This window comes from Trachypithecus francoisi, unplaced genomic scaffold (assembly GCF_009764315.1).
Source record: "Trachypithecus francoisi isolate TF-2019V2 unplaced genomic scaffold, Tfra_2.0 Lachesis_group2, whole genome shotgun sequence".
Lineage (NCBI taxonomy): Eukaryota > Metazoa > Chordata > Mammalia > Primates > Cercopithecidae > Trachypithecus > Trachypithecus francoisi.
In genome coordinates, this window is record NW_022681465.1 from 87,151,675 (window position 1) to 87,171,757 (window position 20,083).

General features: G+C 42.4%; 1 protein-coding gene across 1 annotated transcript in view; it reads left to right on the forward strand.

Annotated features, from left to right (window-relative positions):
- The first annotated feature begins 3,343 nt into the window (after positions 1-3,343).
- The window catches only part of IL31RA (interleukin 31 receptor A), a 67,267-nt gene continuing 50,527 nt past the window's right edge, over positions 3,344-20,083 (forward strand). Inside the window, exons 1-3 of the mRNA XM_033179593.1 lie at positions 3,344-3,355; positions 10,308-10,385; positions 19,652-19,769. Coding sequence (XP_033035484.1) covers positions 10,328-10,385; positions 19,652-19,769 — 176 coding nt within the window. The 5' untranslated portion in view covers positions 3,344-3,355; positions 10,308-10,327. The remainder of the gene's footprint in view (positions 3,356-10,307; positions 10,386-19,651; positions 19,770-20,083) is intronic.

The following is a 20,083-nucleotide window of genomic DNA, read 5'->3' on the forward strand; positions in this document are numbered from 1 at the left end:
ACAGTGGGCCCTTTCAATGTGGAAACAAATGCTCCTCAATTCTTGGGAATTTTATTGTATCACTTCTCTCATTATTTCTCCCCCTCCGTTCCTCTGTTCTGTGTTTCTGGACTACTAGTAGTCAGATGTTGGCTATTCTTCATCTCTTTGTCTTTTCTTCTATCTTCTGGAAGATTTCCTCAACTTTATTTTCTAGCCTTTAGACTTCAGCTCTCATATTTTGAATCTCCAAGAGTTCTTGTTCTCTAATTAGGCCTTTATCATAGTATCCTATTTATGTTTTGTGGATACAACATTTTTTCTTATTTTCTATGACGGTTTAAGTAATAGTTTCTTTAAAAAAAAATATTCTGCTTTCTGCATTGCCTTTCTTTCAGGTTTTTTCCCCCCATCTGCTGTTGGGATGGGAGAAATTTAATGAATTTGGCTTTGTGGGGTTAGGATTAGGTAGTCTGTTTCTTTATCAGATTTTCAACCAATCTTACGATTTTTGTTTCAGAGGTACAGTCAATTCTCATTATTCCTGGCAATTATGTTCAATAAAGTTGCCGCAAACACTGAATTTGAAAATACTGCCCGGCGTGGTGGTTCACGCCTGTAATCCCAGCACTTTGGGAGGCCGAGGTGGGTGGATCACCTGAGGTCGGGAGTTCAAGACCAGCCTGACCAACATGGAGAAACCCCATCTCTACTAAAAATACAAAATCAGCCGGGCGTTGTGGCGCATGCCTGTAATCCCAGCTACTAGGGAGGCTGGCCTGAGGCAGGAGAATCACTTGAACCCAGGAGGTGGAGGTTGCGGTGAGCCGAGATGGTGCCACTGCACTCCAGCCTAAGCAACAAGAGCAAAACTCCATCTTAGGAAAAAAAAGAAAGAAAGAAAGAAAGAAAGAAAATACTGAATTATTCTCTGTAGGGGAAATATAGAGTTAGGTGCCTGTGAGCCTCTGGTCACAACATTTTTGTCAACTAATCAATACATAACCTTGTTTTGTGTGTGTTTCTGTTTAAAGACACCTTATTTAATATACATTGTTGATTCATCAACATTGAACTCATGGCCAATAACAGTACTATGCCTCATGCCTGAATAGACCTTATTTAACACACGTATTTTCTCCATGAGGTACAGCCTTCTTGTGCTTAGGAACACCAGACAGCACTCCAGCACTCTGCTTGGGAGGCATTTGAAACAGCAAAGTCACTCGTAAAAGGCAAAAAATTACAAAAAAGAAAATAATAATAATAACCAGCATGGCACTAAATAGACCATGAGAAGACTTGTGCATGCAGTATGAAAATTGAGACAGGAAGGCAGAGCATCAGCTTGTTCCACCTCAGCTAGGAATGTGCATCAGACAACTCAAGTTTTTCACCACGGCATGTGTCTGTGAATGACTGCAAAACATTGTGAGTATTGATTTGGGAGTTACAAATAATTCCTAGCAAGTAAGTGAATTCACAAATAAGGAAGTTGTGAGTAATGAGGTAATGAGGGTTGATTGTACCTACTTAGTGTTTCCAATTCCTGAGCCGTATGAGATTCCATGGCATAATTATGTTTGCTTCTTGTTGGCAACCTTATTAGGCATTTTTAGGTTTCTGGTTTCTCATCTTTACCAGTTCAGTTATGGCTTGATTCATTTTTCATTTTCCAAAGATTTGTTGACATCTCTTATTTGCTGTTGTCTCTTCCCATTTGTTTTGTCTTGCGGTTCTATATCTTTGCTATATTTTTTGTGGAGTTTCCTGAGAGAGTGGAGACAAATGTATATGCTCAATTGGTCATGTCTTAACCAGAATTCTATTTAATACACAACACCTTTAGTGAGGTGTTATGCATGTAATAGGTGTTTACTAGGTATTGGTTGAATAAATTAAAGAAATGCTTGCTATTTTTATGCTAGCATTTAGCTTTTCTATAGAGTATGTTATAATAGAATTTTATTTTATTTTATTTATTTATTTTTTGAGATAGAGTTTCGCTCTTGTTGCCCAGGTTGAAGTGCAATGGCGTGATCTTGGCTCACTGCAACCTCTGCCTCCTGGGTTCAAGCGATTCTCCTGCCTCAGCCTCCCAAGTAGCTGGGATTACAGATGCCTTATACCACACCCAGCTAATTTTTTTGTATTTTTAGTAGAGATGGGGTTTTGTTATGTTGGCCAGGCTGGTGTCGAAGTCTTGACATCAGGTGATCCACCTGCCTCAGCCTCCTAAAGTGCTGGGATTACAGGTGTGAGCCACTACGCTTGGCCAGAATTTTAAATATCTCATAATTATAATCTGCTAAGTAAAAGACTAGCTCTCTTTCTCCCCCTTGTTCCTCCTGCTTAGTGGAACATTGCCTAAGGAAGATGCGGAATGGGTTAAGAATTAAAATGTGGGGCTGGAAACCATAGCTTGTTTTAAAGCTTAGTTTTCTTTCCTTTTGCATCATAATCTCTTCCCTAGTCTATTTATTTCTTTGTGGTTTTGTCAGTCTGTTACAAAAGGTTGCAAAATTGTGGTACTAGAAGGGATCCTAGAAATAATCTAATTTAAACCTTTGATTGCTAGGAAACTGAGAGTCAGGCTACCTTGGTTCAAGTCCTGGCTCCACCACCCATTTAGGACAAGTTGCTTATTGTTTTGACCTCAGTTTCCTTGCCTGTAAAGTGGGAATAAAAATACTCCTGATGTTATAGGATTGTTGTGAAGATTAAAAGAGATAATTAATGTGAAGTTGTTAGTACTATGACTGACACACAGTAAGAGCTCTACAAATTATTAATTATGATGATTATTACTAGTGGTTAAGCTTGAGCTCCTCTTTCTCAGTTCAGTGTGTTTTCCTTTAGACATAAATAAGAATTTGTAAGCCTCTTTTTTGAATCAGCTACCATTATTTTCTTTCCTTCATCTCCTTCATTGTCTAAAGACAGTTATATGATTGCGTATCTCTCATTTCAAGCTAAAGATGCTCTCAGCGTTTCAGCTATTACCACATTTGTAAGGACTTCCTGAAGAGAAAATTTAAAAGTTAGTTACTTCTTTTAGCTATTTCTGGTCCTTCAGATGATACTTTTTTTTTTTCTGTAAAGTTGAGTGTTTTTGTTTTTGCTTTTGTTTTTAGTTAACAATAATGCAATCCATTTCCCAGCATAAGTGGGTAAGTGCCACTCTGACTTGGGCTGGGCTTAAAAGCACAAGAAAAGCTCCCAGACAGAGTGGAAACACGCCCACATCTTAGTATGGATAAATTAAAGTCCAGATTGTTCTTCCTGTCCTGACTTGTGCTGTGGGAGTTGGAGTTGCCTTTGATGCAAATCCTCTGAGCCAGCAGAACATCTGCGGAACATCTCCTGATTTGTGAAGGTGAGTGCCAACGCATTTAGAGAGTGATCGTTTGAATCATCTTTTTCTACTCTGTAGAAGTCTTTTTCTGTTTTTTTCAGTGAAATTATGGGTTGGACCCATCACATGAACTTCTCCTTGAACTGGTTGTTGATAGTTAAGGGAATCTAATCTTTTGGCAGGTGATATTTTAAAATGCTGAGATCAGAATGGAGAATCATGAGTGTTGGAGGTGAAGGATTGGGGAAAATATCTGAAATAATGGATTTATCTTTCAGGAAACTCTAGGCTAGAGAAAATTAGACCTAGAGGATTCAGAGGAAAACCCTTGCGTGTACTGGTATTTCATGGCAGGAGAGCTGAGAGAGAGTAAATCACTAATAGCTACCACATGATTTTAGTGGAAAGAGTTCAGGTTTGGAATAAGACGTTCGTGAGTTTGAATCTCATTTGTGCTGCTTACAAACTATTATTTTGGGACCATTTACATGATATCTCTTGGCCTCAGATTCCATATCCGTAATCTAGAGATGAGCAATACAAATCCTACAGGGATTTTTAGAAGTACAGGATGTAATTTGTATAGTGTAATTAGTACTTTGCAGGCTCTCACTGTCCCATCATCCGTCTCAAAAAAAAAAAGAAAAAAAAAATAGTGCTTTTGCCAGTCTCACTGCTAGCTGTCTCAGAATGTTCTTTAAATGAAGGCAGCCTACAACCCAAATAGGTTTATAGACTTTGAACCTGGAGGTAGTCATCTGAGAGCTCATAATCTCATCTTGGGCAATGTATATATAATTAATATCCTCATCCAAAAAGTAAGGATGTCATTATTTTATTAGGCTGAAATTGCCAATATTTAACTGTTTTTGACTTAATAAAAATAGCAATTTCATTTGGTTTAACCTAAAACATAATATAGAAATAAAATTTAAAATATACAGGCCGGGCGCAGTGGCTCACACCTGTAATCCCAACACTTTAGGAGGCCAAGGCAGGTGGATCACCTGAGGTCAGAAGTTTGAGACCAGCCTGGCCAACATGGCAAAACTCTGTCTCTACTAAAAATACAAAAATTACCTGGGCGTGTTGGCGGATGCCTGTAGTCCCAGCTACTCGGGAGGCTGAGGCAGGAGAATTGCTTGAACCCGGGAGGCAGAGGTTTCAGTGAGCCAAGATCGCACCACTGCACTCCAGTCTGGGTGACAGAGTGAGACTCTGTCTCCAGAAAAAAAAAAAAAAAAAGAAAGAAATAAAATATAAAATATGCAACTATAAATAGAAAATATAAAAATATGTCTCATTTACCTGAAGGGTGACAAGAATATAAGGAGATAATATACATGAAAGTGCTTGTAAATCTAAGGCCATTATTATTGTGACTATTATCATTACTGCAAGCTCCAAATAAATATTTAAAAGAGACTAGAACAGGGTACCCTTCTACTTGATCAGTGAAAGTAAAACTATAAACCAAGTCCTGTGGGTCTTGAGGAATTCTGAGGCACCGAGGGAGGCTGGACAGCGCATTGCTTGGCTACCTCCCTCTCAGTGTTATGAGTCTACAGGTGCTTGAACTTATGGCCATAGTGCTGGCCCTACAAGTTACTCCCTCTTCTTTGCCATTTTTTATTTTTTTATTTGAGACAGAGTCTCCCTCTGCTGCCCAGGCTGGAGTGCAGTGGTATGATCATAGCTCATTGCAGCTTCAAACTCCTGGGCTCAAGTGATTGTCCCACCTCAAACTCCCGAGTAGCTTGGACTACAGGTGCACCATGACACTCAGATAATTTTTTTTAAAAATGTTTTTAGAGACAGAATCTTGCTATATTGCTCAGACTAGTCTTGAACTCCTGGTTTGCCATTCTTTAAAAACCCAGTTCTGGCCAGGCGCGGTGGCTCAAGCCTGTAATCCCAGCACTTTGGGAGGCCGAGACGGGCGGATCACGAGGCTGGGAGATCGAGACCATCCTGGCTAACATGGTGAAACCCCGTCTCTACTAAAAAAATACAAAAAACTAGCCGGGCGCGGTGGCAGGCGCCTGTAGTCCCAGCAACTCGGGAGGCTGAGACGGGAGAATGGCATAAACCCGGGAGGCGGAGCTTGCAGTGAGCTGAGATCCGGCCACTGCACTCCAGCCTGGGCGACAGAGCAAGACTCCGTCTCAAAAAAAAAAGAAAAAAAAAAACAAACACCCAGTTCTATACTGCAGGAGACAGTGTTTGGCACAAAATGTGAATCAACAAATAATAGTTGAGTGAATGTATGAATGAATGAACCAAAGGAAGGCAAGCCCTAGGAAAATCACGTAGTGGTACATTCTTGTACAAGTGAAATGAGATGAAGCTCAGCATCCAGGACACAGCCTTGAATGGGAACTGAATGGCCAAAGAGCACCCTGTGAGGTATCCATTTGATGAGGGATTGCGAGGGAGTAAAACAGCCACACTCTATTTCCTTTGCTTTGGTCCTGTGAGACAGGATGTGGGGAGGCAGGGATAATTTAACATGCTGAAATGTGTAGCGATTCCCAGCGGAGACAGTAGCTCCCGTCTTTGCTTTCTTTTCGTGGTGTTCCCAGCCACTGCTGGTAGCCAGTAATAAGTGGTTGGATTTGTTTGCAGTCATTCGTCTCCAAACAGTAGCTGCTACTAGGTTTATATCTTTTTTGTTGTTGTTTTGTATTGTTTGTTTGTTTGTTTTCAGATAGAGTCTTGGTCTGTAACCCAGGCTGGAATGCAGTGGCACAACCTTGGCTCACTGTAACCTCTGCCTCCTGAGTTCAAGCAATTCTCCTGCTGTAGCCTCCTGAGTAGCCTGGGATTGCAAGTGTGGGTTACCTTGCTCAGCTAATTTTTGTATTTTTCATTCAGATGGGGTTTTGCCATACTGGCCAGGCTGATCTCAAACTCCTGACCTCAAGTGATCTGCCTGCCTTGGCCTCCCAAAGTGCTGGGATTACAGGGGTGAACCACCACGCCTGGCCAACATCTTTAAACATTGGACACCACTAGTTACTTAAGTGGCATCACTGTATATTTTAAGAGTCCTTTAGTTCAGTATGGCATATTTGTAGTGTTGTTGGAAGATTTTAGAGCTCTGCTAAATGCTGTACTCAAATGAGGTCCCACAAATGTGAGACTGTTTCTAGGAAGTGACCCCTTTTTGAAGACCAGTTATTCAAAACTGCTGCATTTCAAAGTTAGGGCTGATGACCCAGGGATGCAGGAAATTGTTGATGGTTCTCCTCAAGAGCACAGCAGAATCTTTGAGAATTTCTTATGGTCCAGATTTGGGGAGGCTGATTCACCTCATTTAAGTCTTCAAGAGACTGATACATTGAAACCAATAAGAAATTGTCTTTCTAATGCCTGGAAGACTCATATTCTTTGTTCAGAGCCTCCTTCCGTTAAATTAGTAATCAGAGAGGGCATCAGAGAATCAGAGCAGTTAGAAAGAGGGATTCGGGGTTTTGAAGTATCTTTCATCAGGTTTGTGGTGAGGTCTTGTGGCTGCCCTGTCAGAGTCTTTTGCTCCAGTGACAGGAAATTTCATAATTTCCTTTCATAGATAGTACTGGATAAAAACTGCCAGCTTCTGTCTTTTTTAACCATCAGTGTTTTACATTCTAAGCTGACCTCTCCTTTCTGTCCTCAAAGTCTTCTGTTTAGGATACAATTAGTTGAGTAGATTCCTGCAACTTAATGACAATGAAGGTTTTCCAAATCCAACTCTTTGAGACTGCACACAGGTTTCTTTGGCTGGAGTCCTGAATGAACTCAAGCTTATCAACTGCACATCTACCCACCACAGATAACTAGAATCACCTTGAAATCTCAACTGGACTTATTTCTTTCTCTTTTTTTCTTTTTCTTTTTTTTTTTTTTTTGAGACGGAGTCTCGCTCTGCCACCGAGGCTGGAGTGCAGTGGCCGGATCTCGGCTCACTGCAAGCTCCGCCTCCCGGGTTTATGCCATTCTCCTGCCTCAGCCTCCCGAGTAGCTGGGACTACAGGCGCCGCCACTGCGCCCGGCTAGTTTTTTGTATTTTTTTAGTAGAGACGGGGTTTCACCATGTTAGCCAGGATGGTCTCGATCTCCTGACCTCGTGATCCGCCCATCTCGGCCTCCCAAAGTGCTGGGATTACAGGCTTGAGCCACCGCGCCCGGCCCCAACTGGACATATTTCTAAGCCCCTGGGAGGCATCTCACCTTTTTGCATTTTTTTTTTGAGACAGGGTCTCACTTTGTTGCCCAGGCTGGAGTACAGTGATGAGATCACAGTTCACTGCTGCCTCGACCTCCCAGGCTCAAGCCATCCTCCCATCTTAGCCTCCCAAATAACTGAGGCTACAGGCACATGCCACCATGCCCGGCTAATTTTATTGCTTGTTTTGTAGATATGGGGTTTCACCATGTTGCTCAGGCTGGTCTTGAACTCCTGACCTCAACTGATCCACCCACCTCAGCCTCCTAAAGTCCTGGAATTACAGGTTGTGAGCCACTGCACCCAGCATTTGTTCACTTTTTTTTTTTTTTTTTTTGAGATGGAGTCTCGCTCTGTCGCCCAGGCTGGAGTGCAGTGGCCGGATCTCAGCTCACTGCAAGCTCCGCCTCCTGGGTTTATGCCGTTCTCCTGCCTTAGCCTCCCGAGTAGCTGGGACTACAGGCGCCCGCCACCGTGCCCAGCTAGATTTTTGTATTTTTTAGTAGAGACGGGGTTTCACCATGTTAGCCAAGATGGTCTCGATCTCCTGACTTTGTGATCTGCCCGTCTCGGCCTCCTAAAGTGCTGGGATTACAGGCTTGAGCCACTGCGCCTGGTCTTTGTTCACATTTTTTACCATCAAGCAGTCCTTTTTGTGGTGGTTCTCTAGTGTGAGAGGAGAAAGTGGGAAAGGCTGTGGAGGACAAGCAAGCATTAGAATGAGAGATTTCATCCTAATGGCAAGGCTTGTTGACTTCCCACAGTCATTAGCTCATTTCTGTTTTTAGATGCTCTTTGCACTCATTGCACTATTGTAACTACAGCACTTACTATATGATATGTGAGACTACTGTCTAGGCTTCTGTCTCTGCAAGTGGACCAGTGGTTCTCAACCCATTTCTGTTCAAACCTACTGCAGAAATATGACATGAAAGTCCTCAGTAACAGCAGCTCACTCTGAAATTGGTAGTTTCCAAAAATATCATTGCCATCCTCTCCATCCTTTTCCCCCTTCCCTTTGTTAAAAATCACTGAACTCGAATATAAGCTTTTTGAGGTCAGAGATGTGCTCTTCCTTGATTCCAGGCGCCTAACACATGGCTGGGACAGTGCTGAAAGCATAGAAGAATGCCTGAGGTCACCAGTTTGTTTGTGAGAGGGCCAGGACCACAACTCAGGCAGTCTCAATTTCTAGAATGCTACACTCTTCAACTACTGTAACTTTTCCAGTTTTGTCTCTGGGATGATTTAGTACTGTTGATTTTTTTCTAAGGTTTTTTTTTAATTTCACAAATAATAGCTGAGTATTTTTATTGTAAAGGAGTCAAGCAATAATTACCATTAACTTAAAAATATTTTAATATTTTATCCAACATTTAATATTGATAGGATTTGAAATGCAAAACTACTTGCCAGAATAACAGTTTTAGTTTAGCATCCATCATTATTCATTGATTCACTTCTTAAGACTGCCAGCATCTTGGCTTTCATAGTCTTCCTTTTTAATGTGCCTTTAGGACTTGTAAATAATGTGAGCTAGAACTAAAGGCATGTCTTCTGCCTAACAGATGGAGAAAATTAAGACTACATCCTGAATAATTAGACACAAAAAAGAATGTTCTTAGTGTTATAGTTAAAGACACATTTTTTTCTTCATTGAAAAATTAAAATGTTTCCCTCTGAGTTATATACCCATTTAAATCAAAATGGCTATCTCTTGAGAGGAAAACTACCGCTACTGAGTGATACCAGCACTTGCTGCTGTGTGACCAGTCTTTTATTATTTCATCATGGTGTTTTTATTATTGTGGATCCAAGTTCTCACTCTGCTTTATTATCTTAGGCATTTCCAATTCGCTAAGGATTTCAGTTGGTTCATATGTAAGAAAACATTATCTCTCTAATTTTCTCCAGAAATCCTGGATGCACATTTTTCTAAGGTAACTTATTTTGTAAAGAACCTTTTTCTTTTTTTTTCTATAATGGTTTCGCAGATGAAAATCATTTATTTCTTCCTGAAATGAATTACTGGTTTTACATTTGCTTTATTCTTAAGACTATCCCACCATCTCATCTTAGATGAGAGGAAGGCTTCAAAGAGGAAGAAGAGAGGTTCCAGTCTTAAGAAGGTCCCTGTAGGTAAGAAAGTTGTCAGGTAAATTGCTGACCACCATTCTTGCGGTAGATGCTGTAGAACACATGATATAGTGGAGCGTGGGGCACAAAGGAGGGACTGACTGGCAACTCCGTGTGGGAATTCAGAGAGGGCGTCTTAGGGAAGGAGAGCCTTGAAATGAGTCTGGAAAGATGATTACTTTGTCAGAAATAAGGGGAAAGGAGCACCGTGGGCATGCACAGAGCATGGAGATGTGAGATAGCATGGTGCTTGAGGAAACTGTGAGTTGTTCCATTTGGCTGGAGGGCCTAGGCACTGAGGCAGGGGCCAGAGGATGGCCTCAGAGCTGCACAGACTCATTTTTTTCTGGAGCATATTCTTGGTAGTTGGCATAGTTTTCATAAGACATGGTGGAGTGGACTATGGACAAAGGAAAACATGTTGTAATCGCAAATCTTTAAAATATTGACTGGGGTTGATGGAGTAATTATGAAGGATCTAGGTGATGACAGTCAACAAAATAAAATAAAATAGGATCCTTCCTCCCTCCAAAATCCCCCGAATCTATTTGCCACTGGAAATAGACCTTTTGAAAAGAGATATGAAGCAAACCAACTCTTGACTGATGTCATTTTCTGTTCTCTCCCTAGCCTTCGTGGTTAACCTGGGGATGATGTGGACCTGGGCACTGTGGATGTTCCCTTTACTCTGCAAATTCAGCCTGTCAGGTAGGTTGGCCTGGGCCCTTTTACGGATCATGTGATTATTATTGCCTTCTTTGGACAAGAGTTGTTAACTTTAAAATGACGCTGGACTATGGACATCGTCCATAGAAAAAGGGGATAGAAAAGGGGACTTGTGAACACCCTGAATTTGTATGTGTGTCTGTGTGTGCACACAGGCATGGAGTTTCACATATACTCATGCATTTGCAAATGTGGCAAGATGGCTTACCGTATTTTCAAAGGGAGATATGACCCCTAAAGTGCTGACATCTACTGTTTTAGAATAGAGTAGTCTCCCCTTATCTGTGGGGGAATATGTTCCAAGATCCTCAGTGGATGCCTGAAACTGTGGGTAGTACCAAACCCTATATATACTATATTTTTTGCTTCACATACATACCTCTGATGAAGTTTAGGCATGTTTGGGCATGAAGAGATTAAAACACTAACTAATAATAAAATAGAGCCATTATAATAATTTAGTATAATAAAAGTTAGGTGAGGTCGGGCACAGTGGCTCACATCTGTAATCCCAGCAGTTTGGCAGGCTGAGGCGGGCGGATTATTTGAGGTCAGGGGTTCGAGAGCAGCCTGGCCAACATGGTAAAACCCCATCTCTACTAAAAATACAAAAATTAACCAAGTGTGGTGGCTCATGCTTGTAATCCCAGCTACTTGGGAGGCTGAGGTGGGAAGATCACTTGAACCTGGGAGGCGGAGGTTGCAGTGAGCCGAGATCATGCCACTGCACTCCAGCCTGGGCCAGAGCAAGACCCTGTCTCAAAAAAAAAGAAAAGTTATGTGAATGTGGTCTCCCTCTCTCTAAATATCTCATTGTACTGTACTCACCCATTTTCAGACGGCGTTGATCACTAGTAACTGAAACCACAGAAAGTAAACCCACAGTAAGAGGGAACTACTATGATAAGAAGTGCTTAGCTCCATAGTTTTTGTGTTGTTGCTATGGCTTCATATAACACACATATATAAATACAAAAATAATCAGTTTTCATACTATTTGCCATAAATTCCAAGGATATAAAGGGAAATAATGAAACAACATATTTCTGTAGTGTTCTAACTCAAGACTACAGACCTAATATCGATACAATAGCTTGTAGATCTAAGATCCATTAGTTTGATTATATCTTACGTTTAAAAAAAACATTCAGAGGGCCGGGCGCGGTGGCTCAAGCCTGTAATCCCAGCACTTTGGGAGGCCGAGACGGAGGCCGAGACGGGCGGATCACGAGGTCAGGAGATCGAGACCATCCTGGCTAACACGGTGAAACCCCCGTCTCTACTAAAAAATGCAAAAAAACTAGCTGGGCGAGGTGGTGGGTGCCTGTAGTCCCAGCTACTCGGGAGGCTGAGGCAGGAGAATGGCGTAAACCCGGGAGGCGGAGCTTGGCAGTGAGCAGAGATCCGGCCACTGCACTCCAGCCTGGGCGACAGAGCGAGACTCCGTCTCAAAAAAAAAAAAAAAAAAAAAAAAAAAACCATTCAGAGCAGACACTGGTCTGGTAGTAGGAAGGTGGGGAAGGCGTCATGTAGCATATTCATGTGCTTGGGCTGCCATAACAAAATACCTCAGACTGGGTGGCTTAAGCAACAGAAATTTATTTTCTCGCGGTTCTGGAGGCTGGAAGTCCAGTGTCAAGGCGGCAGCTGGGCTGGTTTGCAGGTGGCCATCCTTTTGCTGCCTCTTTACATGGTCATCCCTCTGTGCCCACACAACCCTGGTGTCTCTCCTCCTCCTAGGGATGCCAGTCAGATTGGATTAGGGCCCATTGTAATCATCCCATTTTAACTCAGTTACATCTTTAAGTGCTCTATCTCCAAATACAGTCACATTTTGAGGTACTGGGGGTTAGGGCTTCATTATATGATTTTGGAGAGACATAATTTAGCCCATAATATGTACTAATTGGAGTCACCAAGAGGGCAGTCACGACCCAGAGATAATGAGAATGCCGGCCGGGCGTGGTGGCTCAAGCCTGTAATCCCAGCACTTTGGGAGGCCGAGACGGGCGGATCATGAGGTCAGGAGATCGAGACCATCCTGGCTAACACGGTGAAACCCTGTCTCTACTAAAAAAAATACAAAAAACTAGCCGGGCGAGGTGGCGGGCGCCTGTAGTCCCAGCTACTCTGGAGGCTGAGGCAGGAGAATGGCGTGAACCCGGGAGGCGGAGCTTGCAGTGAGCTGAGATCCGGCCACTGCACTCCAGCCTGGGTGACAGGGCGAGACTCCGTCTCAAAAAAAAAAAAAAAAAATGAGAATGCCTTCAGATTTCTGTCCTGGCATGGCCTGCCTTAGCCCCCTGGGGTTACACCTGTGGCACTCAGGAGCTTGATAATCAGGGGACCCAAAGCCCCAGGCTGCAGACTGTGTTAGGAACTGGGCCACACAGCAGGAAATGAGCTGCTGATGAGCCAGAGTTACTGCCTGAGCTCTGCCTCCTGTCAAATCAGCAGCTGCATGAGATTCTCATGGGAGCACAAACCCTATTGTGAACTATGCATGGGAGGGATCTATTGATAGATTGCATGCTCCTTATGAGAATCTAATGCCTGATGATCTGAGGTGGAACAGTTTCATCCCGAAACCATCCGTCCCCCAGGTCCATGGAAAAATTATCTTCCACAAAACTGGTCCCTGGTGCCAAAATGTAGGGGACTGTTGTGATAGAAAATAGATGATACAGGCAGACAGGACTATTGCTTTCCCTCTCATCAGCAATTACTCCCAGTTATCCAATCTAAACTTCTAATTACAGACACTGTGGCTCCTATCAAGTCACCCTTTCCCTCAACTTGTCTTTTTCTGTCTTCTATCTCTGTTTTCCACTCTTCTTATGTTGCACATATACCAGCTCCTACAGAACTGGCTCCAGTATCCACCATTGTTTTCATCTAGAATATCCTTCCCTTGGTCCTGCTTAGCTTTGCTTTTCTTCTAGGTCAAGATATTTTTCAAAACACTGACTTTGCAACAGCACCAAAGTGATATGAGTATAGAGGGAAAGAGGGAGATGGAGAACATCTTTATAATTTTGGAAAACATTCTTCTTGTATACGGGAAATTCTCTGATAAGCAAAAACATTCTCCCAATTTTTCTTAGAGGAAAGTGATGAATGTTTTTCCCCTTGTTTCTAGAAATAGGGGGATATTGCTATGGTTTGTATTTTGAGGGTGTAGGGAAAGATAGATGGGAGTGACCAGCGTCTGAGATGGAGTCTCGCTCTGTCACCCTGGCTGGAGTGCAGTCGCACAATCTCAGCTCACTGCAATCTCTGCCTCCTGGGTTCAAGCGACTGTCCTGCTTCAGCCTTCTGAGTAGATAGGATTACAGGTGTGTGCCACCATGCCTGGCTAATTTTTGTACTTTTAGTAGAGACGGGGTTTCACCATGTTGGCCAGGCTGGTCTCCAACTCCTAACCTTATGATCTGCCCATGTTGGCCTCCCAAAGTGTTGGGATTACAGGCATGAGCCACTATGCCCAGCCTGAATGATTTCTTTCTATTCCAGGATCCAATTTAGGGTACTATATTGCACTAAATTGTCATTTCTCCTTGGTCTCTGCTGGTCTATGACAAATTCTTAGTCTTTCCGTACTATTCATGACCGTGGCAGTCTTAAGGAATACTGACAAGTATTTCCGAGTTTAGGGGGGAAAATACAACAGAGGTGAAGTGTTCTTCATTGTGCATCACAGTTTTACCCATGTTTGTGACAATCTTCTGATGGAGAATTGAATAAGACTTAAAATAGGCATACTGATTGCCAACAATGAGGTAGGCAGGACAACAGATGTGTAGGCTCTGCCAGCCAAGGCAGTTCTAGTACATAGAGCCAAGGTTGTTCAGCTATGTGGAATCACTCTAGATAACTGAAACTGGAAATGGTAAAGAAAAGCAGGAAAGTAGAAGTGAAGTCTAACATTGTTGATTTGGTTCAGTTTTTATTCCAGTTCCCCTCAACCCCCTAATCTGTGACAAAATGAATCTAAAATCCTCATATGCAGAATTAAAATGTCATGAGGACACAAAACTAGGGAAAACTACTGTTAAGTTCCTCCTGCAAGTCTGATAATACTGGAGACAGCAGGCTATTTAGATATTAGACAGGGAGAGTTGTTTATTCTGTAATAATAAACAAGCCTAAAATATTAGTATTTAAAACAGCAAACTACATGTCCATCACAGGTAAGTAGGGACCCAGGCTGGTGGGGCTCTGCTGTCCTCACACACACCATATCAGCATGCGTTTTCAAGGTGTGCAGTGACAGGAGGAGGAGAGAGAAGAGAGTCATGCACCAGCACTTGGACACTTCCTCTCACATGACAAAGGCCAAGGCAAATCCCATGGCCACCTTATGGAGGAGCACTGGAAATATTGGTGAGCATTCATTTTATCTACCACAAATCTCTTCCATAACACCAATGTCAAGAGAGCCTTTGTAAGACTATTGCTGTCTCTCACTATATGCCACCCAGTAAGGGAAAAACAAATGTAGTCTCATAAAAACAGCCTGGGTTGAGTGGAAAATCATTTTGGGAGCCACTTACTCTTCTCCTGATGGCTCCAAAAATCATTGACACCTGGTGACACTTTTAATGGTTCTGAAAAACAGATATTTGACTCTCTTTTTGGCTGATGGCTTCTAATATATGTTAACCAAAGCTTTTGAAGAAGCTTGGGAGAGGTATTTAAGGAAGAACAGGAAAGAGCAGGATTCACTTAGGTTTGACTGGGGTGTATTTAGATCCATGACGATCTATTCCTACACTGATATCTTCGTGGCTGGCTTTGGATTCAACCAACACAAGGGACAGCAAGAATGAAAAGGAAATAAAATAAAATATGACCACAGGAGGCCGTAATGAGAATAGTATAAGACTAAGACTCTTCTGAGGAAACGGGGAAAGGCTTCTTGTTTCCTTGTTCTCTGGCCGAGAATCAACTTTGAAATCCTCCTGAGAGTTAGTGTGACGAGTATGAGTGAAATGGGGGTGGGGCAGGCTACCTCTGTGTGAATATGTGTAAGAAACTTGGCCAGGGACTAAGGATAGACCCACACGTATACACACAGACAGACATACACCACACATACCGCACATATACATCACACACACCACACTACACACACCACACATACCACACATATACATCACACACACCACGCACACACCATAAACTTACTACACACAGTACACTACACACACTATAAACACATTACACGCATTACACACGCCACACATATGTCACACATACCACACAAACATGTCACACCACACACATCATAAACATACCACACACACCACACATATGTCACATATATCACACAAACATGTCACACTCACCACACACACATCATTTACATACCATATACACCACACACACACCAACACACACACTCCAGCAGACACACACTATACACACATTATAAACACATCACACACACTACACACATACCGCACGTACACCACACATACCCTGCACACACTACACACCACATACACATCCACACTATACACATACCACACACTACACACTCACACCATTCACACTTATACTATGCACACATACTACACATACCACACACACATCACACACATTATACACATCACATACACACCACACACTACACACCCCCCCATACACACACATGCATTGTGCACGCCCTGCCCTTATCTCTGAGCCATGGAGACAGGGAGTGAGTGGGACAGTGTGTGAGTTATTCCTCCTGGGTGTTGCGAGCTAACCCTTGGTTCACCTCTTGTAGGACTTTGCACTTCCTCCTGACAGTTGGGAGGCATGGGGTCTGTTAACATTCTGCTTGTTGACCCCAAAAATCCCCAGGGAGTGTTCCAAGCTGCATGGTCTTTTTGAGAAATGTGTTAATGGTGTAGCTTTCAATCTCTATGTAACATGCAGTATTATTTGATTCAGGTCCAGTTAACTTTGGTCCTTTTAAGCATTTGGATCTGGAGATCACTGGCTTTGTCATGGTTTTTAGCGTGCAAGTAGCAAAGATAGAAAGCCTTTAAACTGCTTGTTGGATGGGTGCTGTGGGTGCCGGGCTCATGTGCAGGACTAGGAGGAAGGCAGCTTCTCTGGAGAGAGCTAGAAATGTTGACACAACAGGAAGCCATTTAGTTCTCCCTCACCCTCATTTGTCATTCTCAGTGGCTCCTTTACCCATGTAAACAATGCTCAGTTCATAGACCAAATACATGAATGTATATACAAACACACACATTTACAGCCCTTTTAAAATCCCAAACCTAAACAAAACAATGAATGCCACCCATTCTGGAACCCTTTTACACCACCTTCTTGTTATAGGGTAATACCTCTGACAGAGTTGAAATATATATAATATTATTCACATATGCAGAGAAATGGAACATCTGTATTTTCTATGATCAAACAAATCAATTTCTAAAGTCCCCTTACCACTGGAAAGTCAGGCAAGGGTGAGAAAGAGGAGGGTGTGGGTAGCACTTAAATTTGTTAACATTGTGTCATTTCTTCTGGTTTAAGATGTCTTTGGCTAACTCAGTCTCTTTGGGGTTCCTGCCTTGCTCTCTGCTCCTCCTTAAGATGGTGTCTGAATATATGAGCAAGGCTTATGTGACTGCAGTCTTGGGTGCATGGGAAGAAGTCCTTGTGTTGCCCTCTGTCTTTCCTGAACTGTCTGGTGTGGTCTGATCCCCCTCTGCCATCTGCCATGGGACAGCTGGCTTTGGCTGTGCTTTGAGCCATAGCTTATGCTCCAGTTGTTTGCCCATGGTCCTGAAGTTCCTCTGTGGATGGAAGCTGCTTCATCCTCATCCCAGGCCTGGTCCAGTCTCACAGCTGTATCCTCGCCCCCCACTCTGAGGGCACAGGGAAATTTCTGGATCCCTGTGTGCTACATTCACCTGTATGGAGTTCACGTGAAGAGTTGCACCAGGCCACCCTCTGCCAGCACGTTGTTAGGACTTCCATGCCACCGTCGAGTTGGTGCATAGTGGAACATGAGGCTTCCCCTAGACTAGTGGTTCCTAGCCTTTTTGGCACCAGGGACCAGTTTCATGGAAAACAATTTTTCCATGGACGGGGGTGGGGTTGGGAGTCAGGGAATGGTTTTGGGATGAAACTTCTACCTCATATCATCAGGCATTCGTTAGATTCTCATAAGGAGCGAGCAACCTAGATCCCTCGCATGCATAGTTCACAGTAGGGTTCAGCTCCTGTAAGAATCTAATGCTGCTGCTGTTCTGAGGTGGGGGTGGGGGTCGGGGCGGGGAGCTTAGGTGGGTAATGCTCGCTCAACTGCTGTTCACCTCCTGCTGTGTGGCCCAGTTCCTAACAGGCCAAGGGCCCATACTTTGCCCAGCAGTTGAGGAATCCTACTAGACTACAGCCTGGCAATCTTCCCCAGGCTTGCTGTACCTGGTGAAATAGGCTACCAGCTAGATGACCTTGGTGCATGGAACCCATCCGCTTGTTTGTACCGCTCTATCAAGAACACTGACATCAGAATTCTTTCCTTTACCTTCCTTTCATTCCTTGCCCATCCCTGCCCCCGTATTTACTTGTTAGAAGTGATCAGCTTTTTCCTACTTCTTGTCTGGTAGAGACTTCCTTCCTAGGAAGCACTAGAGCTTCCTTTGATATGTAATTTAAGAAGTTGCCCTCCTCTCTCAAAAATGCCTGCTTCTTAAGACTATGATCTTGCCAAACGCTCAACAAAGAATTGAGTATAAGCCTCAGAGCTGAACATGGTCCTTAGTCTAAAATTGCTCTTAGTTCTTAGTTGTGCATGTGTGTTTGTGTGTATGTGTGTGTGTGTTTATGATCAACTCCCTGGTCATCTAGTGAAGTCTATGGGCTGATTCTCAAAATAATGTTTGTAAATGCACAAATAAAATAAATAGCATTACAAAGATACCAAAATATACTGAAATGAAATCATCAAAATATTAAAGAAACAAATTTGTGATCTGGTAATATGTGGTCTTCTTTATTAACACATTAAATAAGAAGACCTAATAATTGCCTTAATTTAGGTCTAATATTAATAATTACCTTAATTCAGAAATAGTGATAATTTTTTCAAATTGTATTAGTCCATTTTCACGCTGCTGATAAAGACATACCTGAAACTAGGAAGAAAAAGAGGTTTAATTAGACTTACAGTTCCACATGGCTGGGGAGGCCTCAGAATCATGGCAGGAGGCAAAAGGCACTTCTTATATGGCAGCAGCAAGAGAAAATGAGAAAGAAGTAAAAGCGTAAACCCCTGATAAACCCATCAGATCTCATGAGACTTATTCACTATAATGAGAATAGCACAGGAAAAACCAGCTTCCTTTATTCAATTACCTTCCCCTGGGTCCTCCCACAACACATGGGAATTCTAGGAGATACAATTCGAGTTGAGATTTGGGGACACAACCAAACCATATAAATATTTTAAGATACCTGCAGCAACCAAAATATGATATGAAAATATTTGTGATTTATAATGGTGACAAAGTCACAGGCAATGATGCTATTACTGTGGTTTGCTGATTACATTTATGATGGAAGGAAATTCTAAATTTCAACAGTAGGTTAGTGAAATTTAAAAATGTAAATTTTCCCCATTTAAGTTCATGGACCCTTGAATTCTACCCATGAACCCTTAAAGGTCTAGGTGCCTGTTCTAGATGGTAGTATCTGGTTTCCCTATGAAAGTGTGGATGCTATGGAGTGGGGAGCTCTCAGGAGCAAGATTTCTAAGATATGAAGATACAGTTGAAGGTATTTCATAAATTTCTCTACTGTACAGTCTTCTGGAAAAGAAAATTGTTGATACACATGGTTGAAGTGTGGCATGGACGTATTCTTCCTTATGCCCACATCATCTGTTACCCATGAGTTATCCAGAGTGATTCTACCATTTGATGCTTTACTGGGTATATCACAAATACTTTGTATGTATTTCTTGGTGTTTTAAAAATGCTTGCTTCTCCAATGTTACTTTTAAGTAAGAATATAAAAAAGGATTTCTTAAAAAAGTGGAAATCTAGCTCTTCAAAGGGAATAATTAAAGAGATGAAGTTAGATTCTTTCCATTGAAACTAATTGGAAGAACCCGTTATACCTAGCCACTAACCAAAAAAATCTAGCTTTTGATCAGCATATTTTTCATTAAAAATGTTCAATGCTGGCAATATTTATTGTATACTGAAATTTTTATGTCTGTGTGTGTGTGTTTTTAATTTATTTAGCTCTGCCAGCTAAGCCTGAGAACATTTCCTGTGTCTACTACTATAGGAAAAATTTAACCTGCACTTGGAGTCCAGGAAAGGAAACCAGTTATATCCAGTACACAGCTAAGAGAACTTAGTAAGTACAGAAGCTTGTGTTTTATCGGTTGGGGCATGGGGGAGGCAGAGGCTTCTGATTCATTCATGATTCACATCCCAGATGAAGCAAAAAGTTTCCTCAGTGACAGCTTCTGGGTGATCTCTGTGTGCATCCAGTGGCTTGTGGACAGGATCTGGAGCTGCAGAGGGAGGGGTGGCATAGCCAGTGGTGACCTCCTCCTGGATTCTGCATTGGCTAGATCAGTCACAGTGGAAAAATCTGTTTATTTACTACACCCAACTATACCCTGCCTCTTCCCGGAATGTGTTATAAAACTGTTCATTCTTTCTGGT